At 41.9% G+C, this 18,222-nt stretch overlaps 1 protein-coding gene across 2 annotated transcripts in view; it reads right to left on the bottom strand.

Annotated features, from left to right (window-relative positions):
- Window positions 1-3,778: 3,778 nt before the first annotated feature.
- The window catches only part of LOC122557177 (coagulation factor V), a 104,552-nt gene continuing 90,108 nt past the window's right edge, over window positions 3,779-18,222 (bottom strand). For both annotated transcript variants that reach the window (XM_087992101.1, XM_043704576.2), the window contains 3 exons: window positions 16,718-16,863; window positions 16,334-16,516; window positions 3,779-6,174 (listed from right to left, as the gene is read on the bottom strand). In XM_087992101.1, the coding sequence (XP_087848227.1) occupies window positions 6,019-6,174; window positions 16,334-16,516; window positions 16,718-16,863 (485 nt within the window). In that variant the 3' untranslated portion in view covers window positions 3,779-6,018. The remainder of the gene's footprint in view (window positions 6,175-16,333; window positions 16,517-16,717; window positions 16,864-18,222) is intronic.

The raw sequence follows: 18,222 nt of genomic DNA, 5'->3' as shown, positions 1-18,222 counted from the left end.
TTAGAGGCCTATGGGCAAAATGCAGGCAAGTGTGAATAGTTTAGTTTGGGGAATTTGATTGGCATGGACAAGTTGGACCTAAGGGTCTGTTTCCGTGCTGTATGACTCTATAAATGTATAACATTTGCAAATCTTCAGTGCTTTGGCACCACACCCATTTCTGATGAGGATTGGACGATTGTGACCAGAACCATTCTTTGTCCATCTTTTTTAAACTCTTGATAAGTTTATAAAAAGTATTTTGGGTTCCCTTTTCTGTTACCTACTGGTTTATTTCATGCATTATTTTTGCCCCTTTTTCCCTTTGTCCATTCATGTTAAAACTTGCTGTTTTCAGCTTAGTTTTCCAACTATTAGGAAACTAATGTTGTAAGAATCCCTTATCTATTTCGTTTTAATCACTATGGGCGGCACGGTGGCACAGTGGTTAGCACTGCGCCTCACAGCGCCAGAGACCCGGGTTCAATTCCCGACTCAGGCGATTGACTGTGTGGAGTTTGCACATTCTCCCCGTGTCTGCGTGGGTTTCCTCCGGGTGCTCCGGTTTCCTCCCACAGTCACAAAGATGTGCAGGTCAGGTGAATTGGCTATGCTAAATTACCCGTAGTGTTAGGTTAAATGTAGGGGTATGGGTGGGTTGCGCTTCGGCGGGTCGGTGTGGACTTGTTGAGCCGAAGGGCCTGTTTCCACACTGTAAGTATTCTAATCTAATCTAATCTAATCTAATCTAAACTTTAGTAATCTTGGGGGCCGCTATCTCTGGGCACCCCTTCTTTCCTCGTAACAAAACAATGTAACTCGTGTATTGTTTGCCAGCCTTTCATTGAACTTTTGCAGATTTACCTTCCAGTCATTAATTACAAACCATTTGGGCCAGAAACCATTTCTCCTCAGTGAAATTAACTCTTCTCTAAGTGAGTCTCTTTTTTTCCACATTCAATTGTTCCCTGTGATTTCCTTACTCAAACTGGAAACTCAACTTTTGTCCACTATGTTTCTGTCATTCATTACATCCTTTATGTTCATGCCCAGACATACAATGAAAAAAGTTTCATATGCAAACATCAGAACGACAACTTGGGTTTTCATTACATCATGGAGAATGTACTATGACAACACAATACAGAGGAACCTCGATTATCCGAAGGAGATGTGTGAGCAATATTTCGTTCAGATAAATTGATTATTCGGTCAATTGATTCAACGCCTCTCTTCTGGGGCTCGGAGTTTTCTGAAGTTTCCTTTTTTCTCGCTTTGCCTGCCTTGCTCCCTCTCTCTGTCTCAGGGTTTGTTTCTGAGCAGACACACTCTTATGTGTAAGGCACCTGCAGCATTGCTGAAGTCTCCTGCGTGCCTCCCTCCTGCCCCCCCCCATCAGTTCAATGGGATTGGCACAGTAAGCATTTGCTAAGTCTGCTCCCCGTTCAGGAGACTAGGCAGCAGCACACCGCACGTGAGCCCCTGCGCCCCCCCGCCCGTTTGCCTCCCGTCTGCCCCCACCTTGCATCCGTCCGCCCCTCAACCCCGTCCAACCCTGCCCCCATACGCCCCCACTCCTGCCCGTCCACTCCCAACTGCGCCATCTTCTGACTAACACAGTGAGCAAATATCCAGTACAGGACTGGTGGGACAGAAACTCTGGGAGGCAGTGCAAAAAGCTGAAGTGAAGCTATACCAGAATGATAGGGAGGCTTTGGAGAGGTTACAGAAAACGGTTTACCAGGATGTTGCCTGGTTTGGAAAGTATTAGTCATGAAAAGAGATTGGACAAACTTGGCTTGTTTTCACTTAAACATCAAAGGCTAAGGGGTGACTTGATAGAAGTTTACAAAATTGTGAGAGGCATGGACAGAGTGGATAATTGGAGCCTTTTTCTCAGAGTAGAAATGTCAATTACAGTGGTACATAAGTTTAAGATAAAAGAGGAAAAGTTTAAGGGAGATGTGTGAGAAGCACCTAGACAGATCATAGAATCCATGCAGTGAGGAAGCAGGCCATTTGACCCATCAAGTGCACACCAACCCTCTGAAGAGCATCTGTTCAGACCCACCCTATCCCTATAACTCTGCTTTTCCCATAGCTAATCCAGCTAGTCTGCACATCCTTGGACACTATGGGCAATTAGAACAGCCAATCCACCTAACCTACCCATCTTTCGACTGTGGGAGGAAACCTATGCAGAATTGGCAAGAATCTACAAACTCCACACAGATAGTTGTTTGAGGATGGAATCAAACGCAGGGCCCTGGCAATGTGAGACAGCAGTGCTGAACCACTTGAGCCACTGTGCCACCTTAAATGCAGTAGGCGGGGAATAGAGGGATATTGGACTGCATAGAGGCAAGGATTTTCTTTTAGAAAAGCATCATATGTTGGTGCATCCCTTGCTGGGCTGAAAGGCCTATTTCTGTGCTGTTCTATTCTTTGTTCTTATTGAATCTTTTGAATGCTTGAGCAGAACTTTCAGCGTGTCAATTTAGAGTCATAGATAGAGTCATAGAGATGTACAGCATGGAAACAGACCCTTCGGTCTAACCCATCCATACTGACCAGATATCCCAACCCAATCTAGTCCCACCTGCCAGCACCCGGCCCATATCCCTCCAAACCCTTCCTATTCATATACCCATCCAAATGCCTCTTAAATGTTGCAATTGTTCCAGCCTCCACCATATCCTCTGGCAGCTCATTCCATACACGTACCACCCTCTGCAAGAAAAAGCTGCCCCTTAGGTCTCTTTTATATCTTTCTCCTCTCACCCTAAACCTATGCCCTCTAGTTCTAGACTCCCCGACCTCAGGGAACAGACTTTGTCTGTTTATCCTATCCATGCCCCTCATAATTTTGTAAATCTCTATAAGGTCACCCCTCAGCCCCAGCCTGTTCAGCCTCTCCCTATAGCTCAGATCCTCCAACCCTGGCAACATCCTTGTAAATCTTTTCTGAACCTCACAGCGCCAGGGTCCCAGGTTCGATTCCAGCCTCGGACGACTGTCTGTGTGGAGTTTGCACATTATCCTCATGTCTGCGTGGGTTTCCTCCGATTGCTCCGGTTTCCTCCCACAGTCACAAAGATGTGTAGGTCAGGTGAATTGGCCATGCGTAATTGGCTATAGTGTTAGGTGCATTAGTCAGAGGGAAATGGGTCTGGGTGGGTTGCTGTTTGGAGGGTTGGTGTGGACTGGTTGGGCCGAAGGGCCTGTTTCCATACTGTAGGGAATCTAATCTAATCTAATTTGGTAGATCACGTGGGATTCAGGAACAGCTAGCCAACACTCCAAAACTGTGCAGGTTAGGTGAATTGGCCATGCTAAATTGCCTGTAGTGTTAGGTGAAAGGGTAAATGTAGGGGAATGGGTCTGGGTGGGTTGTGCTTTGGCCGGTCAGTGTGGACTTGTTGGGCCGAAGGGCCTGTTTCCACACTGTAAGTAATCTAATCTAACCTAAAAGTTTCACAACATTTAACGTTGTTTTTCACCCATCTTGTAAGATTAACTACATTGTGAAAAGTTCTTGATGTTGTGAAAGGCCTCTCTACGAAGTAGAATCAATTGACAATTGGTGGTCTTTTTCATATTTAAGGAAGTCATTCTTTATTTGGTTTACATAAAGCTGTAATGGTCCTAGTATCTTGATGGAGTTGTGATTCTTGCAAACTACAGCATGTCCCCATTGATAAGTAGCTGCCATCCCTCCAGCAAGGCCAGGAGGAATGGGACAAGGTGCATTGGAAGTGCATTTTTAAAAAAAAGTAACCACTACACATTAATCCATCAATTAGAACAGATTAGGGTATTTACTTAATGAATGAAATATTTCAACACATTGTTAGGTCACATCTGACCAGATGACCTGAAGGAGCATCATCTGTCTATGCATTTGTATATTTATGATACTAAATTATGCACTGTGCCCATAGATGGAAATGAATTCACATGTATGTTGGGATAAATGCACTTCATTTGGACAGGTAAATACAAAAGACTCTATATAAATTATGACAGAAAGTCAATCTTGCGAGCCAGATAGTTTTAATGGCTTATATACACCTTGAAATAGTCAAACAATAGCTTTTGTTTGCTTCTGACTTAACTCAGTGGAATGTATCCATTACTATATCCATTCACCCATGATGTCCTGAGTTAATTAAGCTAATTAAAATTCAGATACCATAATCTTCCAAATAAAAAGGCAGCAAATAATATTTTGGTAAAGGAGTACAGAGCTTTACTGGAGCTTTCCAAAGGGGAGTGTGATATATCAAACTGATTGCCATGAGGTTGTATGTTTTATCAGTGAATATTTACGACCAATATTCCCTGATTAAAAAGAATTTACTTTCTGTCAGTTCCTTAGCACTTCATTAAATATTACCAATCTTGGAACAGTGCAATGTGCAGGAATGGTTTCAGTGGCAAAAATCAAAGAATTTTGAAATTATCAAAGTGCAGAAAGCTGGGGAGTGAGTAGTATTTACTTTTCCCAAATAAGGGGACTTTCCAATCAACATTTGAAGAACAGGGAACAAACTTGAAGTCTTCTTCAGATGGCAATGGAGGAAGATGAAAAAGGTAGAGGAATATCAGTTACAACAAGGGATTGTACAGCACTGTTGCTGCTGCAAGAACCTGATCTTCCTGTCACACATGTGGATCATGAGATATTGTTTAACCGACCGCAACTTCACTGTGGCTGCATGAGAGCAGCTTTCAGTGCAGCATCACTGTATACTGATCCTGGTAAACGGTGATTCCACGAAGAAATCCCTGACACCCATCTGATCAACAGTGCTAATAGCTCTCATTCTAATGTAAAAATCAGCAATACAATTTTGCTTAAATTAATCTAAATAGATGAGTGTGAGAAATAGATGTGGAATGAAGTTTCAAAACAATGTCATTTACCAATGAAGATAATCAGACTTTGTTTCTTAAGAATTACACAGGTCCTTGAAGAACATAAAAATGGAAACTTGCAGGATTATCTGGTAATATTGATATTTGTAACTCGTACTTTAATGATTAGTATTCCAGTTGCTGTTATTCTGGGTGGAGACAACAAGTAAATATGTAATAACCTTGTGGGTAGATGAATAAGTGATCATATTGATAATCTTGGATAAATGTGAGGTATTGCATTTTGGGAAAGCAAACAAGGGCAGGACTTACACAATTAATGGTAGGGCCCTGGGTAGTATTGATGAACAGAGAGACCTAGGGGTTCAGATACATAGTTCTTTGAAAATCATGTAGACAGAATGGTGAAGAAGACACTTAGCATGCTTGCCTTCATTGCTCAGATCATTGTAGCAGTTGGGATTCATGTTGAGGTTGTATAGGGCATTAGTGAGACCACTTTTGGAGATCTGTGTACAGTCCTGGTCACCCTGTTATAGGAAGGATATTATTAAAATAAAAAGGGTTCGGAAAGATTTACCAGGATGTTGCTGGGAATAGAGGGTTTGACTTATAAGGAGAGGCTGGAAAGGCTGGGACTTCTTTCACTGCAGTGTAGGAGGTTTAGGGGTGACCGTATAGAGGTTTATAAAATCATGAGGGACATAGATAAAGTGAATAGCAAAGATTGTTTTCCCTAAGGTGAGGGAGTTCAAAACTAAAGGGCTTATTTTTGAGGTGAGAGTGGTTCGTGTGTGGAATGAACTGCCTGAGGAAGTGGTGGATTCAGGTATAGTTATAACATGTAGAAGACATTTGGATAAGTACCTACATAGGAATGGTTTAGAGGGATATGGGTTAAATGTAGGCAGGTGGGTTTAGTTTAGTTTAGTTTAAGGACATGGTCAGTGTGGACAGGTTGGACCGAAGGGTCTGTTTCCATGCTGTATGACTGTATGACTCTATCACAGACTCAAGGTAAAAGTGCCACATCTACATATATACATTGACGTGATACACTGGAAGAGAAGCAGAACCTAAAAGTCTGGCTATCTAATTACATTTTCTTTCAAAAATATTTAATATATTTAGTTTTACTCATTTTGATACATTATTTTGTCTTTAAAGTCTCTGTTCGGTCTCACATCCCAATACCTCAACACGTAGGGCAATATTTTGTTGCCAGGTTTTTGGAAAAATTCTCAAGTACTGAGCAAATATGGGAGGATCAAAGGTGTTCTGAACTTGGCCTTTACTGTCCACATTCCCTTTGAATACCTGTGGGAAAAAAATGTTCAAGGTAAACACGAGCATTTGATTGAGGAACATGAACCTTGCAGGGGAACTGGGAAGAATAGCATATTATAGCTAGTTGTGGAAAAAAAAATGTATATACTGCCTTCACAGTATCAAGACATCCCAAAGTACTTTACAGCCAACTAAGTATTTTCAAGTGTAGTTGGTTATGTAATGTGGAAATAGGGCAACAAATTTACACACGATCTGCTCCCTCAAACAAGAATTTGAAAATAATGAGATTTTCTCTTTTTCTGATTAAGGTTGAAGGATACATTTAGTCAGGTCCCTGGAAATAATTCCCTTGCTCTTACTTTGTGGTATTTGAAGCAACAATCATCTTACTTATTTAAAAGTATTTTCATTTTAGTATTATTTCAGTGCCTCAATGTCCCACCATTAGATTAGATTACTTTACAGTGTGGAAACACCCTTCGGCCCAACAAGTCCACACCGACCCGCCGAAGCGCAAACCACCCATACCCCTACATTTACCCCTTCACCTAACACTACAGGCAATTTAACTTGGCCAATTCACCTGACCTGCACATCTTTGGACTGTGGGAGGAAACCGGAGCACCCGGAGGAAACCCACTCAGACACGGGGAGAATGTGCAAACTCCACACAGTCAGTCACCTGAGGCGGGAATTGAACCCGGGTCTCTGGCGCTGTGAGGCAGCAGTGCTAACCACTGTGCCACCGTGCCGCCCACAATATGAGAGACATGAATAAAGCAAAGAACTGTGAATGCTGAAGAACTGTAGAAGGGTCAGTGGACTCAAAGCATCAACTCTGTTTTTTCCCTTCACAAGGTATTGCTGGAGCTGCTGAGTTTTTCCAGCAATTTCAGTTTTTGTTTGTTTTATAAGGGATATGAGTCATGGGGATGGGAACACCTTGTCACTGTCACAATAAGTTTTAGTACATTCCTGAGGCTACACTTAGCAAACATTTTGGCATAATTTAATCAAAAGGACCTTGATTAATTAGGCAATGCTTATGAAAGTTTAATGAGTATGAATCCAAGGCCTGGGTAATAACAAAATCTCATAGCAATAATCTTGTTTTTGCTAAGACTAGTTCATGAGGCAATATCATCCTAGGTTTGTTTTTAAAATGATGAGAATTGATAATGTGATTGAAAATACCTTCATTAGCTGAACGTAAAACTTGTTTTGACAAATTATGTTAGCACAATTTGAATTTGAAACCAGTATTTTCCATCCAATCACTCGTAAAGAATGAATCCTCAGATTATTGTGGGGGTTATTGTGTTATTAAAAATTGTGTTATTGATGCATGAGTATCTGGCTAGGAAAAGGATTAAAGATAGAACAAATGCAGAAGACATAAGAAAATTACTGTATGAAATATGGAAGTTCTGAAATGCTGTGATCTCTTTCAGAAAGGGGTAGGGTTCTTGATGAGCACTGAAGGCATGAGAATGGATACTTTGAATATGTTTTTGCCTCAATTACTTTTGGATGTGGGAAAACATTTCTTGTCAGCTGTTCATGATAGAATTGAGGAGAAAGTGAGGTCTGCAGATGCTGGAGATCAGAGATGGAAATGTGTTGCTGGAAAAGCGCAGCAGGTCAGGCAGCATCTAGGGAACAGGAGAATCGACGTTTCGGGCATTAGCCCTTCTCCTGAAGAAGGGCTAATGCCCAAAACGTCGATTCTCCTGTTCCCTAGATGCTGCCTGACCTGCTGCGCTTTTCCAGCAACACATTTCCGTTCATGATAGAATTGTCTGTCCATAATCTGCAAAAGAGTGCCCTTCGCGAGGAGTATAATATTGTCTTGTATAGTGATCAGTTAAAAGTTATCTCTATTATATTTATCTGACATTTTCAGGAAAGTTGGAATATTTATCCAAACTATTCAATCTATCCAAATATCTATCTTCTATCCAAACAAATACAAACAAAGTGGAACAGTTTTCACTCCAGTCAAGACCTCTTTGAATGGGTTTTCTAAGTTAGTTTCAGTTTTGTTAATGTATGGAAAGCCTTGTATTCTGCCCAGAGGTATCAAGATTATAATACTTGGTAATAAAAAAAAACATTATTGTCTAAAAATGGACTCAGTATGGTGTGCAAACAGTTTACACCCATTGCTTACAGTCAAGTTGATAGGCAAACGTCATGTAGCCTCCTCATATAAATGTTTGCATTTTGCTGACTGTACACCTGCTGACAGGCTGCACACCTGAGCAAAGGACACAATGTCATGAGTGCCTAGCATGAGTTCAGGCTAGATTGTGCCAGTGAAAAGTCAGCCTGCAGCTCCTAAAAGGGAAGTACATTCAAGCTGGAACATGTGCTAGGAGTCATTCCAAAAGTTAGTTTGACCTGGGAAATATACAGGGTGGCAGCGAGTGAACTCCAATACAGCACCAGGTGCCTTGGTGCAAAAGGTGGACAGGAAGGGAAATGTCCTGTATCCATGGGACCAGAATGTCACTGTGCCTTTCTTCGTTCAGATATTCAGGAACTACATTTGGCCAACTATAGGTACAGGAGCATGAAGTGGAAAAGGAAGAAGTGATGGTACATTGTTAGGCCCAGCAACAAGTCTCTTGTGACTGTCAAGGAACCTGAAGAATCCCAGATCCTTCTTTGCATGTGTCTTTGAATAAAGCTCGGAGGCATCTCTTCCAGTGTGGGAAGACATCAACAATAATGCATACTCTGGAAGTGAGTATCAATACTTCCATTGCGGCTCAAGTAGACTGTATGATGAGCGCTGCAGTGAATACTCAGACTAATATCAGGCAAATTCAGCTTGTTGGCCCACAACCTCAGTCTGCTGCTTGCACGGCTGTGGATATCAACATATGAAAGAGGTTTGCAGGGTGTGGCAGCAGTCTAACGATTGATCTAGGGGTAAGGCAATGGTCCAAGCAGCACATATCTGCTACTTCTTTCGAGAATACAACATTCATCCTTCCACCACTGCCACTCTACTTTGCTGTTTCCTGCCTGCATTGACTTAGTAAATATATTTTTAGTATTATTAATTCTCAAGAAGGAACCAATTTAGTTTGAGATAGTCAGGCAATCATTATCTTTTCTGTCTGGGATGGTATTTGGCATAAAGAGAACTTCATATGACAACAAATAGGTGCATTGGCAGTGATTCAGCGATAAACAATTTCAAGTTAAAAATAATTGAAGAATGATTTTGTCTGATTTAAAGGAACTAGTTTTGGTAGGACAATATCATGTATTGCCCAGCTAATTTGTATTAATCAGGTCCCAAAATGTTTCAATTCCAGTAATATTATCACACAGCTCAATTAAACATATAGCTGGTACAGTACTACTGATATATAGTTAATAATAGAACCTACATTCACATTTTCAATTAAATCAACAGTGATTAAGGTCCCTTGAATGTTCACCATTGCTCATTGCGGGGAGATTCAAGATGGCGGCGACCCAGTAAGTCTGAGTCTGCAGTTCTCTGCTTAAGACTCGGGCAAAGTGGGGCACCCACCTTCACCTCACCCTTTAAATCATTTAGGATAGCTTTTGCCCAGCGTACTCAGTCATTTTACATCAAACGTGGATAGTTTGGTGTTTTTTTAAAAATGACTAAGGGCAAAGACTCCCGCAGTTCGCAAAGGCAGGGATCCCTCCCCACCCCCTCCCACAGCAGCAGAGATGTCCGCGGCTGCTTCGGGGGACTTAGCTTCAGTGGTGAGCCTGCTCTATGGGATCACCAAACTTCAGGAGAAGATCAACCCTTTCATCAAGGAGACACGGTCTAGGTGGGATCAGTTTCCTCATTTCCCCTTCCCCCACCTCACCCTAGTTCTAAACTTCCAGCTCAGCACTGTCCCCATGACTTGTCCGGACTTGTCCTACCTGCCTATCTCCTTTTCCACCTATCCACTCCACCCTGTCCTCCCTGACCTATCACCTTCACCCCCTCCCCCACTCACCCATTGTACTGTATGCTACTTTCTCCCCACCCCCACCCTCCTCTAGCTTATCTCTCCACGCTTCAGGCTCACTGCCTTTATTCCTGATGTAGGGCTTTTGCCCAAAACGTTGATTTCGAATCTCCTTGGATGCTGCCTGAACTGCTGTGCTCTTCCAGCACCACTGATCCAGAATCTGGTTTCCAGCATCTGCAGTCATTGTTTTTACCAGGTGGGAGTCAATCTTGGTCATTCTGCAGAAGCATGACCGAGAGATCGAAAAACTTGAGCAGCGCGTCGGAGGGGCGGAGCAACGGACCGCGGCATCGGAGATGGCTGCCGAGGCATCCGTAGGTCAGGTCCGCGCTCTCGAGTAGCGAATCCAGATCCTGGAGTAGCACATCGACGACCTTGATAATTGGGGCCGTCCGAAAAATATCGGTTGCTGGGCCTTTCTGAACGGGAAGAGGAAGGCCAGTTGGTGGACTTTTTGGAGCAATGGCTCCCACAATGATTGAAGTTGGAGTCGGGGCCGGGCCGGTTGCGGGTGGAGAGGGCCCGGGTTGGACCAGTGCCGCTGCCCGGTTCTGATCCGATTCCAATGCTACAAAGAAAAACAAATGCTCCTGGAAGCCTCCAGAGTTCTGGGGAAGGATCCCCAGGCCATGATGCAAAAGGGTTCCAGGATAAAGTTATTTCAGACTTCTCCCCAGCCGTGGTCCGCAAGAAACGTGCATTTAATGAGGCGAAGAAGCGTCTAAGAGACCTAAATATTCAATACTCCATGCGTTATCTGGCAACGCTGCGCCTCACCCATGGAGGATCGTTTATAACTTTGGGTCACCAGAGAAAGCAAAAGAATTCTTGGACTCTCTTAAATAGACTGCGGGACTCGAACCGTATGGATAATGACTTTGTTTTGCTCCCCCCCTTTGTTTACCCTCTTTTTTTTCTTCTTCATCTCTCTTCCACTCATCTTTCCCTGGGGGTGGGGTGGTGGGCTTGTTCTTTACTCTTCCTTTGGTCTCCTTTTTATATAGTTCGTGTGGCTTACTCGATTTGTGGGGGAGGGGAGTTTGTTCTGTCTTGCTTTGTTTTCTAGAGCAGGATTTTCCTCTTTCTTCATCTTACTTAGTTGCCTAATACTTGCTGGGATTGTAATTTTGTAACTTTATATATTTCTATTTTGTATTGTGTTTGTTAAACACACCCAGGTGTTGGGAGTGGGTTACTCACTTTTGACTCTGGTTTTATAAAACACTTGAATTTGTTTACTCCATTTTATAATGCCTGGGCTGAGGGCAGGGCCCTAGCTCGGAGAGGTTATAGTGGGGTTAGTGATAGGTAGTTATGCCCCTGGGAGCAAGGGGGAAAGTCTCCTTTCAAATATGTTTTGCGTTTTTTTTATTTAGGAGTAGTTTTTAATTGTGTTGGTTTAAATGTTTTAAAGAATTTTTGTATTCGTGAATTATCTATGGTCTTTATTCAAGGTCTTTTGGATGGGGTTCTTCCTCCTGGGGGGTCTCGTGCCTGTCTGGATGATCATGACTAGCTATTCATTTAGGTGGTGCACCTGGAATGTCAAGGAGAGCAATTCACCAATCAAAAGGAAAAAGATATTATCAAGTCTTAAAAAAGAAAGGGTCGATGTAACTGTCTTACAGGAGACGCATCTACTTGATAAAGAACACTTAAAACTACAACAGGGTGGATTTGATCAGGCTTTCTTTTCATCTTTCAGTTCAACAAGTAAGGGAATAGCCATTCTTAATTGGAAGAATCTTCCTTTCCAAATGTTAAGCCAGATAAAAGATGAGTCTGGACGGTATATATTCATCAAAGCCCTAAAATAAGGAGAGGAATATGGAATTTTGAATCTTTGTTCACCACCCCCGCCCCGGCACACCCTTTTAAATTTGTAACAGAAGTGTTCTCGAAGTTGATGGGTTTTAGGGTCCGCCATACAATTATAGGAGGAAATTTTGACTGTATTATGGACCCAGAGATGGATAGGATACCTAGGAGCACTACGGGTTTATCTCTGAGATCTATACAACTGGTGGATCTGAATAAGGAGCTATGGCAAATAGATGTGTGGAGGTGCCTTCACTCCCAGGGTAGAGACTTTACTTTCTACTCTAACCCACACAAGTGCCATACCAGAATTGATATGTTTTTTTCCCCCTCGATCCTTCTGAATTCAATACTTTCTTATAAAATAGGTAATATAGCTATTTTTGATCATGCCACAGTATATGTGGAAGTCAAGACTAGGGATGATGGGATAGGCCCCCGACATTGGCGTATGGATCCCTTCTTATTGAAGGATAGCAAATTTATAAAGTATTTTTCACAAGAATTCAAAACCTTCTGGGAAATTAATTCGGGCACGGCCAGTAGCCCGTCGATGATGTGGGAGACCACTAAGGCATATGCGCGAGGCTGGTCATCTCATATTCTGCGACTCGGAAAAGACAAAAGGGAGAGCAACAGCGCCTGCTCGAGGCTCGCTTGAAAGCAGCTGAGACAGCGTACCTTAGCAGGCCTTCCGTTACTAAGCTACAAAGGATCACAGCCCTTAGGGTAGCCTTGAATACTGCACTTACCCAAACAGCAAAGAGGGAAATATTATTTGCAAAGCAGAGATTGTTTGAATATGGCGACAAGCCTGGCAGATATCTAGCGTATCTTGCTAGAAAGAAAAAGACTCCCCAAGCCATTATGTCCATTAGAGAAAGTGCTGGTACCTTGACTTGTGATTGTAAAAAGATCAATACAGCCTTTAGAAAGTTATATTTTGAATTGTATAAATCGCAGGACTGTGAGGATAGATCTGGGAAGATGGAATCCTTCTTTAAAAATTTGGCCCTTCCAGCTTAACCTCGGAAAAGGTGTCAATCTTGAATGCCCCCGTGACAACCCAGGAAGGACTGGACGCGGTTAGGCAGCTTCAGAGTGGCAAAGCACCTGGGCCAGATGGATTCCAGGTTGAGTTCTATAAAGAATTTATAGGGGAACTGGCCGGGCCACTCATAAATTTGTACAATTACTCACATAGTCAGGGCCGACTCCCGCCTTCGCTGAGAGAAGTAAATATCTCTCTCATTCTTAAAAAGCGAAAGGCCCCAGAAGATTGCTCATCATATAGACCCATATCCTTGCTAAATGTGGATTTTAAAATTCTTTCCAAAATGTTAGCATTAAGACTGGAGAGGGTCTAACCATACGTCATAGAAGAGGACCAGATGGGGTTCATAAAGGATTGCAGGTAAACTAATAATATTGGAACGGTCTTAAATATGATACCAGCCTGTCAACAAGGAACAATACTAGGTTTAGTTATCTCCTTGGACGCAGAGAAGGCATTTGATTGGGTAGAATGAACACACCTTTTTTATACACTGGAAAGGTTCGGTGTCGGAGAGGTATTTACTAAATGGGTTTCAGTATTATATAATCATCGCAAAGCAGCGGTGATCACCAATGGTTTAGGTTCAGATAGCTTTAGTGTTGGTAGGGGCTGTTGTGAGGGATGTCCTCTCTCACCATTATTATTCACGCTACTGATTGACCACTAGCGGATGCTATATGAGCTGAGATGAAAATGTGTTGCTGGAAAAGCGCAGCAGGTCAGGCAGCATCCAAGGAACAGGAGAATCGACGTTTCGGGCATGAACCCTTCTTCAGGAATGAAGCCCTGAAGAAGGGCTCATGCCCGAAACGTCGATTCTTCAGGGCTTCATTCCTGAAGAAGGGCTCAAGCCCGAAACGTCGATTCTCCTGCTCCTTGGATGCTGCCTGACCTGCTGCGCTTTTCCAGCAACACATTTTCAGCTCTGATCTCCAGCATCTGCAGTCTTCATTTTCTCCTCGAAGCTATATGAGCTGACCCTAACATAATGGCTCTGAGGGTTAGATCGGGCAAACATAGAATCATTCTATATGCGGATGATGTCCTCCTCTACTTAAGTGATCCTTTGATATCCGTGCCCCGCCAAACTCAAGTGATCAATTTGGTATGATCTCAGGTTATAAAATCAGTTTTATGAAATTGGAAGTCATGCCATTGGGAGGCCTTGCCAGTGTATCCAACTTACCGGACGGATCTTGCTTTCCCTTTTGGTGGTCACTGGAAGGTTTTCTATACTTAGGTATTTTTATCACCCCAGTATTTGGTCAGCTGTATAAAGCCAATTTGTGCACTTATTAGAAAAAATAAGGCAGGACCTTCAGTTTTCAGGAGATCTCCCAATATCTTGGTTAGGCAGAGTAGTTTTAGTTAAAATGAATATTCTACATCGTCTTCTATATCCTATGAGAATGCTCCCCCCGGTGCTGCCGAGACAGGCGTTGCATAAGCTCTATGGCTGGCTCGGCTCCTTTATTTGGAATCATAGACGGCCCCTTATCAAATTAGACAAGCTGCAACTTCCACAAGCAAGGGGAGGACTGGACTTTCCAGATTGAGCTCGTTATTATCCTGTGTAGCTGATTAGGTCTCTTGTGACCCCCAATCAATCTGGTTAGATATTGAGACCTCCCAAGCAAAATGTTCCCTCATCAAACTTTCATTTATAGACAAGATGAAAGCTATTATGGACTATTGTAAAAATCCTATTGTATTAAATACAATTAAAGCCTGGAGGATAATGCGACAAGATGAGGGTAACCTGCAAAAAACCTCTCCTTATACCCCCATAGTGGGAGCACCGGGATTTTAGCCAGGGATGACAGATGCTCCATTTAAAACTTGAAAGTCCAGAGGTATCTCCTGCTTGGGAGACCTGGTAGATGGGGAGTTTATGATGTCCTTTGAGCAGTTGCATCAGAAGTTTGGACTGCCTGACAGGGACCTCTTTCGGTATTTCCAAATATGAGACTTTATACAAAAGAAGACCGCACTGATAGTTAACCCCTACAACTCGGATAGGGAAAGGAGAGTGCTATGGCCAATGGGGCCGCCCTCGGTCAGTACTCTTTATCACTCATTATATAATAAAGTATCCAAGGACATGGAACGATTATTTAAAACCTGGAATCAAGAATTAGGGTTGGAAATCTCTTTAGAAATGTGGGAGGACATCTGGGAAAATGCGAGAAAGATCTCTATTTGTAACAGAACACAGGCTATTCAATTAAAGATACTTCACAGGCCTCATATGGCACCTGAACGACTTGCAAAATTCAAGGCAGGAGCATCCCCAATGTGTCCTAAATGTAAAATAGAAGTTGGCACTCTCACACACTGTCTACGGACATGCCATAAGATCCGCAGGTATTGGGATAGAGTAGTGAATGTCTTGACAGAGAACCTGGGTATGCAGATTAGATTGGATCCAGTGTCCCTACTTCTGGGCTCTTCAGATTTTCCCTCCCTGAATGTGTACGGGAGGAAATTATTTGCCATTCTCTCCTTTTATGCAAGGAAAAATATTTTAATGAATTGGGTAGCTGAAGGCCCAATTGGCATAGGATAGTCATGGAATATATCCCCCTTGACTTCGTCACAAATATGGTGCACCAAAAAACGGAATTATTTTATAAAACATGGCAGCCCTTATTTAACTATATCGACACAAATATTTTGGCCTTACTGTTCCAGGCTTTTGTCTAGCTGTGGTAATGGTTCTGGCTGGTTTGGGGACTCCCAGGAGGAGGAATCCCGTATAAATACGGGGTTTATTGTGTCTTGATGTAAATCTATTTTGAGCATGTATCTAGTTATTTAATTATTTTGTTGTTTACTGCTAGTAATGTATGGTATCCTATTTTATGTTTTGGTTGTTTGTAGGATAGATTAGTAGTTAGTTAGGTTTTTTCTCTTTTTTTCTTCTTATTTATTTAATTTTATGTTGGTGCTTATACTTGTTTGTATTACTTTTGTAATTTAAAATCTTAAAAATTTTCTTTTTTCAATAAAAATGCCTATTAAAAAAATGTTGCTCACTGTGGTAATTTTCGGAAGGTGGGTTTGCTTCCTTGCATTGAACTCGCTCCCTTCTGCTGCATTCGATGGGAGTGGTGGGAGGTGAAAATGACAATAAAGAGGGAAGATATTCTTTTGAATTTAAAAGTGTAATGAGTATATGGCGAAAGCTTCAGACTTAGAATACTGAAGGAATTTATCAGAACATGTCCACTTTTTAATCATGAACTAAAAAGCATGATCAACAATTAGATTCACCTTACATAAATAGTTTTTCAAAACCTACCTTTTCCTTTAAGGTTTGCCTATCTTTGATTACTGTCCAGTTGTTACGATTATCACTGTAGCAGACAATAAACTCCTTCACAAACATAGCCCGCCTCAGGTGACTGGCACCCTGGGTTATGATTCCTGTAATTTTTTTCCTATGTTGGAAGTTGATCTGGAACCATTCGTGTGGGTTGTTCCTCTGTGAATAGAAAATAGCTTATCATAATTGGACTTTGCAAAATTGCCCTTTTTTGATTGTAGATAGCAGCATAAATAATATATTAGCAACACAAAATTGAATGAAAATTTGTAGGACTCTATCATTATAATCCACTGGAATAATTTCATAAGATAGCAGCATCTAACTCACTCCTGAGAATCTAAATTCTTTAGTTGTTACCTTTGGTACCCATGCATTTGTGAATCCTTCGTTGTTGAGGCGAGCCAATGATGGAGTCCAAGCACTAACGCTAACCCAGAATGAAGAAGCACTGAGTTGGTGGTCTGCAATGACTCTGCTCTCCATCCCTAATGGCAAAGAACAACCTGGGAAACATAACAGAAGACAGTCTGAAACACAATTTTCTGGTGCTACTCAGAATGGCCCAGCGGAATCTTCAATTTTCTAGCCAATTCCTTTGGAATCTGCTATAATTGGGATTCCGCAGGGTCCCCATGTTCACCTACCATGTGTATTGGAATAACAACTGAAAATTCAGGCCTAGGTTCTTAAATCTGACCAAAACAAACTACATAGTAGTGTCAAGCATGTTGGTTAAGGTAGTCAAGAGTGTGATGCTGGAAAAGCACAGCAGGTCAGGCAGCATCTATGGAGCACGCAAATCGACTTTTCGGGCATAAGTCCTTCATGAGTCATTCCTGATTAAGGGCTTATGCCAGAAAGGTCGACTCTCCTGTTGCTTGGATGCTACCTGACCTGCTGTGCTTTTCCAGCACCACATTCTTGACTCTGATCCGCAGTCCTCATTTACTCCATGTTGGTTAAGGTAGATCAGCAAACTTGATTAAAATATATGACTATAGATAAACATTGGCAAGCATTTAAAATAAAAATATCAATAATTGTCAATATGCATGCCCTAAAAAGATAAAAACTTTGTGGTTAAAGTGGTCCAGTGCTGGTTATTGCGAAGATATTGATGTAATTTAAAGTAAGAGGCTTACAGTGTTGTCAAAAAAATGAGTACTAGGACTGTTGATTGGGATGATTTTACAGCTCAGTAAAAGATTCCAATGAAATTGTTCAAAGGAGAAATAATGTTCATGATCCTTCCATTCACGCCTTTTCTGGGCTCATCTTTTCCTTCTTGTCCCACTTGCATAACATTTGGCTCTGCACCACCAATCCCTTTACAATTTGTCTCATTTGCCTCCCACCTTGTCTATTTCTGCTTTAGCTGTTTCAGCATTATAGGCGAACATCTGCATTCTGCTACTGTTTATATGGTGGGCGGGAGGGGGGGCGGGTAGCTAAATCATTCATGAGCTGAAATGGTAAACCTAATAATGAAAACTTATGTCCTTGGATCACCACAGACTTTACTTTTGTTCTTGTCCTCTCCCACTATAGAAGGGTCTGTTACTGTGCTGTACATCTTTGACTCTGAGTCTTAAGTTCTTGCAATTCATTTTGTGTCTCTTGTTGGTTTGTTCCCATTATATTTTATCCTTTGAACATTTCATTGTAATCTTTTACTTAAAACCCTAACTTCTCCCGGTGCAAATGAAATATTAGCTCTCTCCAGAAATGCTGTTTGACATACTGTGTATTTTCATTATTTTTTGCTTTTGATTCAGATTTTGCACATCTACAATATTTCACTTTATAAACCTGTTTTTCTTTACTCTTAATTCTGACCATTCAGGGATGAATTTTCAAAATTA

The sequence above is a fragment of the Chiloscyllium plagiosum genome, unplaced genomic scaffold (genome assembly GCF_037043375.1).
Source record: "Chiloscyllium plagiosum isolate Xiang-an unplaced genomic scaffold, Cpla_swu_hap1 HiC_scaffold_11, whole genome shotgun sequence".
Classification (NCBI taxonomy): Eukaryota; Metazoa; Chordata; class Chondrichthyes; order Orectolobiformes; family Hemiscylliidae; genus Chiloscyllium; species Chiloscyllium plagiosum.
This window is presented reverse-complemented; position numbering and strand designations above follow the sequence as displayed.